Raw genomic sequence first — 6,000 nt, forward strand, 5'->3', positions numbered from 1 at the left:
TGAAGTGGCTCAAGGAGCCAAAAAAGTGTTTGAAAGTTTATGAGCTAGGTATGGAAAGAGAATGCTCTTGCTCATGCATTTTTCAAGATAGTGTATCAAATGAACTTCAATATTATAAAACATAGCAAAAAATATATCCAAGCTATGTACTCAAAGGCTAGCCTAAATAGTGATAACAACGATAGATCAAACCTCATTGAATCATCATGTACATCATAAGTTACAATTGAGAAAGATTGTCTCTAGCAAAATGGCAAAGTGTGCATTTCTGACTCCAACAAGTTGAGAAACCAAGTCAACTCACGTGAGCTAGGCTTTTGAGTTTTGTTTGGACTTCTTTCTCTTGATGGCCCCAACACTAGGGCTGTCCTGAGAGTATATACTTTGATAGGTCATGCAAACCTAAGATAACTTTTAGAAGGTAAAGATGACACGTGTAACCTTTAAAGATTTTTACCTTAGAGCGGATGTTCCACAATAAACCCTAGAGAGATCACAATCTTGTACTTGCTAATGGGTGGTATTTCTAGGTCAAGAAAAACTTTCTTCATTCCATCATTGGAGAAGTGCAATACCTAAGGGTATGTCAACATAAGAGTTGCCAACAGCAACATGGTTATATATGGAAGGATACTTACACTACAATCATAATTGCGAGGGGTTTTTTGAAACGTGTTTCAAAAACGTTTCTTTCAAATCCCAAACGTTTCAAAAACGTTTCATAAACATTAAGCATGTATCATTCACACATTAAAACATGTTTATAAGTTAAAATTAAAGATTCAAGGTGACCCAATTATAGTGGGTAATTAGCATAAATAAACTGGCAACATCAAGGGTCAAATGAGCACTCAAAGTGATCACAAAAAGTCTAAATCCTGAGCTGATACAAAAAAAAGGAAAATGAAGTCTAAAATACATTAAAAAAAGCATGTTGATAGATGCATGACAAACTAGAGGAGCCTAATAGCCCCAAAGACTAGAGTCCTCAATCTGGAGTCTAGGCACTCAATCCGCAACATCCTCGATGTCCTCATCACTAGCCTCCTCAGTTGACTCAGCATCACTCTCAGAAGATGGTAAGTGCACGGAAGCTGAGAAGTGCAGGAGGAGCTAAAGGGACTGATTTTTGCAACGCAATAGCTTCTTCATTGGTTTTCAAAGACCCAAGTAGATGTTTTTTCGAAAAAAGAGCTCTTGATACGCCCAAATTGTCCTAATAACAGATGGGAGGGAAAGAAACACATTTCATTCGAAAAAAACATTTTTGAAAATTTTCGGTTCATAAAAAATGAATGAAACGCATTTCTTTACAACTATAACTACAATGTTCCTTTGATAGGAGCCGCTCATACTTCACTCCTATTGTGGAGAAGGGGTGACATAGAAACATTTCAACTTGATATTAGCAATGACAAGGCACTTAGATTACATGTACAATTGTTTGTTTCATAAGATTGCTAACCTATCAAAAATTATCAAATTACACTTCATTCCATAGTGGAGGAGGAGTACGAGTTATAGGTGCAACAGAGTTATGAAAAAATGATGCCAAGTTGAATATATTAGCACCATAAAAGCTACATTTCTTGTTTGAACAAGCAAGATTTTGTGGACAAGATTGTTTAGACTACAAAAAAATGTATTGCATATACGGAAGCCTTGTTGTACTTGATCCAACCCTAAGCCTATTGATTAGGAATACTAATGCAGTAGTAATGAATGGATAGCAAAGACAAAGAGAGATGAACTGTATTTTCAAGGTATTACTATGATACGAAAAGATGTATATGATTGTACATCTTCCATGGCCTTCGGTCTTCCAAAAGTGGATTGCATTCTTTGACCAAAAGACTATTTAAGGACTGACTATGACCTAGCTTTGGCTTCCCCCATGGTTGGGATCAGATGATCTAAATAGCTCCTAGACTCCCCATATAGCAAACAAACTGTTATCAACCAGCAAAAATAAGCACAAGAAATCCATATAGTATCATTAAATGCTACTAACTTAGTATGTTTGATGCTCTTGATTTGGCCAACTAATGGGCTTCCTTTGGAAACTTCTTCTTTACTTGCTAGAGCTTGTTATGTACTGTAACTATTGCTTGATCAAGGATTAGCTAGGAGACTAGCCATGTCCACATGTGAAGATTGTTCCTAAAGCAATTTGCTTGTGAAGGAGCATTATGGAGTGTAGCTTCACAACTTCACAAAGTAAAGAGAGAGAAAGAAGAGTCGGTTACAGGTTTCATTAGCTGGCTTAAATATTTGAACTCTTGTTACACTCCCCATGAACGCTTTTCGAATAATCAATTGCTTGACAGATTCATCTAGGTATTTATAAAACATGAGAAGATCTATAAATGGCTTGGTCATTACAAGAATCAACACATGGGATGAAGTTGCACCTAATGCTGTCCACCATGAACTAGAAGATAACCTCATGATCAAAGGGGTTCCCTTACTCGGCTGGGATGAAGGCTGTTGCTACTGCTGCTCTTGGGGTTTAGGGCTTGACTAGACCTACTTGGAAGTTGAGCTTGCCTCTATTCACCATCATTTGTAGATTCTGAGCCAGAATCAAAGACCAGTCATTTGATTGTGACTCAAAATTCCGAACAAAAAACCAAACCTTCGTATCCAACGCCCTGAGAAACCGTTCCAACTTCTCTTCTTCCGACTTTCCCAAGTGTTGTATCATGGTTATAACCTTGTTTAAATAGATCAACACGAGAGACTCATTCTGGGAGAGTTTGTAAAACACATCCTCCAAATTGGTCATAATTGAGGTGGAACAAACCTAGCTTTGATGTCACACACAAAAGTATCCCATACATAATGCGCTGTAGTAGAAACTTGAGTTTATTTCATCAGCTCTTGAAGAAAAACGTTAGGGTTTTGCGGAAACGTTTCTTCTTTTGTTGTGTCTTTATGGACACTTTCGTCTGCACTCTCGTCTTCGTGGACACTTTCTTCCTTAGTTCCCTTCTTTGAATCTTCTTCTTTCTTCTCCTTCTCCTGACATGGTGAATGGCTAGCAAGAGGATGCCTGCATGAATGCTTAGGGTTTTGCATGTGCCTGACAACACATACATACATTACCTGGCTGTATGTTTGGAGTGCCTATGATATTTTAATTAACAATATCTGCCTGATTTCAAATAAAAGGTCTTACTTGGCTAGATGGTAAGGCTGCAATATCTGCCTACAATTTGAATTAGAATGTGTTAGATGGAGAGATTACGCTGCAGAATCTGTTTAAAATTTGAATAAAAGTGGAGAGATTAGGCTCCTAAAGCTACCTTAAATTAAAGGCAAAGGGTATTCGTGAGGGCATCAGGCGACAAACCAGGCGACAAAACAGACTTCTAAAGACATAACCATTCAATCAATACTGCCTGCCATGTGCATTTGAACTTGGAGAAAAGGGGAGTTTATAAGAGCTCAGATTTTCTTACATGGAATTTCAGAGAGGGCCTTGGAGCTGTAGTCCCGGACCATCCAAGCAATCAGGAGCGTGAGGAGGAAGAGAAAGGCATAGATGTAGCGCACTAACATCCGATCGGTGCCGGTACAGGAGCGTCCCACACAGGTCTCGGTCATGCAATCTGCACAAGACTCTGCTATGCGATCCCCTGAAATCCATCTCGTTGAGCTCCGTTGTGTTGCCCTAGTGCTAGAGTTTCCTGTTTGCTCTACAGCCTGCATTTTGCATCAGAAAAGCCCTAACTGTATGACAGCATTATCTTTCTGGCCTTCTAAGACCTTTGGAAACCCTAGATAGTGCAAGAAAACGATCTCCTTTGAGCCTGTTGAGAGCTTGAAATCCTAAATGCGAGGCAACCTGGCCCGCAGAGTGTTCGCAACCGTAGCTGCAGACTGTTGACAAAGCTCCAAACTCTGACTTCCCTCCGGATACGAAATCCTAGCTGCGCGGGAACATTGTCTACATGGTACGTATGGAGCTGGAAACCCTAAAAGAACGGCAACATTCTCGTCAAATCCTGTTGACGCTCGAAAATGTGAAATTTTCTCTTCGAATGCTCGAAACCTTAACTGCAAGGGAGCTGAGGTCTGGAAACCCTAACTGCGATCAGCTCTGTAAGGCCGAGTTGAGTAGGGAAGGCGAAGATTGAAATGGTGCAGAGATCTTCGAGGTTCACTCAACACAGAGACGCAAGGAATGAGGATTGACACAAGGTCTCTGAGCTATGGCCCATGGGGTGTGGCGATGGCAGCATAGGTACGCAAAAGGACAGTGCGATATGAAAGCAAAGAACCTGGAGGTTTTCTTGCGGTGGTTATTAGCTTTGGCATTCGTGTAACGGATGCAATTGCCGCTAGAGATGGGAAACAAGAGCTGGGAAAGTTGGCAGGTTCTCGTTATAGACTTAACGTTAGTTTACTTGCTTTCAAATTCTTGTGTTCTTGGCGCCTCTCACGAGTCACGAAAGTGAGCTTTCATATTTAGGCCCAGCTTCATGCTCCCTTTAGAGTAGTGGCAGTCAAAAAAATAAGTCAACGTGTGAAAACACCAACAGGGAACCCGGCCAATGCTCGATAAAAGCATTTTTTTTACTGCTCAAAATAAGGACATGCTTATAAACTAGTAAAAACTAAAAATTTGAATCGTTTCTTGTAAGGGCTTTATATATTTCTAGTAGGTTTTTCAAAATGTCAGCCGATAAAAATACATTGAAATGTCGTTTTTGTCCAGCCCTGAACCTGGCTCGTCTCGAAAATCATCATTGTGTAAGCCCCTCTCACCCCCTGGGTGTCTACCTGTTTTCGAGCATTTTAATACTTGCAATATGGAGCACGTGATTACACCATGCCTCAATTTATTTATTTTTTTATGAGGGAGGGTACTAACTAGGGTGGCCTCAAGCCTAGTACCACCTTTTAGAAAAGCAAGGGCATTACCGTTGGGCTAAAGCAGAGACACCATGCAAGGTGACCAAGATATAATTTTACTTTACTTTTAGCTAATTAAATAACTAAATTATCCTTTTGAATGGTAAATTCTCATCCCCTTAAGTGAATAACTAAAGTGTTCTTTTGAAAGGTAAATTCTCGTCCCCTTATGTGAATAGTAAAATGCCTCAAGAAAGGCTCTTGATGGCTTCAAATTTGAGGGTTGATTACACATCTATGTCAAAAATCACTATAACTTGCTATGGAATTTGAAAATATGCTGAAAATATAAAATTGACTTTATTTCTAAAGATGGAAAATGCCCAAGCAACCTAAAGTTGAATTAAAGGGAAAATCACCAAGATTAAAAGAGAAAGATAGGGAGAAGAAGGAAATAAATTGGGGCCCTACTCACTAAGAAGAGCCAAGGTATTTAATATACTGAGTTTCATATAAAGACCTAACTTTCATTAGTATTATTTTTAAAGACAATAACCTAAAGAAAAAAAACGTATTGAGCTCAAGGGCTTAGCATAGAAAGCTAATTATACTCTGCCAAGCTAAAGTACTCTTATGTAAGGCAAATTCAAGCTTAAGTAATGTGAGGATGACATGGGTTAATGGGAGATGAGATTAGGAAAAAGAAAGTGTTGTGATGATGCTATGCATAATAAACGTGGGTTTGTTGAAGCAGTGAAGGGCAGTACTACCCATCAAAAAGCAGGCATGTTCACAAGCATGGGCAACTACCTAACTAGAATGCTTATGAACTTAATAGCTAATTAAAGGGATACTTTTGCTATGTTAAACTTTTGCGTTTGCATTTAGTGAGTGTAAGGGTTCATTCACTCTCATATGTATTTGATGTGAAGCGTGTGTTCTCCAATTTACATTTGAGCGGAAATGAGTTATTCGCCATAGGGTGTGTGTGTGTGTGTGTGTGTGTGTGTGTGTGTGTTGGGTGCTTCATTGGAGCAAAGATTATTTATGTGCATCAATTTGAAAACAAAAAAAAGGTGTAGATCCACATGGGCTAGTTCTAAATCACATGCATTGTATGGAGGTCACATGGTTTGCACCAGT

General features: G+C 39.2%; 1 protein-coding gene across 2 annotated transcripts in view; it reads right to left on the reverse strand.

Annotated features, from left to right (window-relative positions):
- LOC147629785 (uncharacterized) overlaps nt 1-4,322 on the reverse strand; it is a 51,573-nt gene extending 47,251 nt beyond the window's left edge. Inside the window, exon 1 of one of the 2 annotated variants that reach the window (XM_086811311.1) lies at nt 3,462-4,322. In XM_086811311.1, the coding sequence (XP_086667437.1) occupies nt 3,462-3,711 (250 nt within the window). In that variant the 5' untranslated portion in view covers nt 3,712-4,322. The remainder of the gene's footprint in view (nt 1-3,461) is intronic. The other variant, XM_086811310.1, reaches the window with a different exon arrangement.
- Between the last annotated feature and the right edge of the window lie 1,678 nt (nt 4,323-6,000).

The sequence above is a fragment of the Cibotium barometz genome, chromosome 17, assembly GCF_041138505.1.
Source record: "Cibotium barometz isolate CiBa-2024 chromosome 17, ASM4113850v1, whole genome shotgun sequence".
Taxonomy (NCBI): Eukaryota; Viridiplantae; Streptophyta; class Polypodiopsida; order Cyatheales; family Cibotiaceae; genus Cibotium; species Cibotium barometz.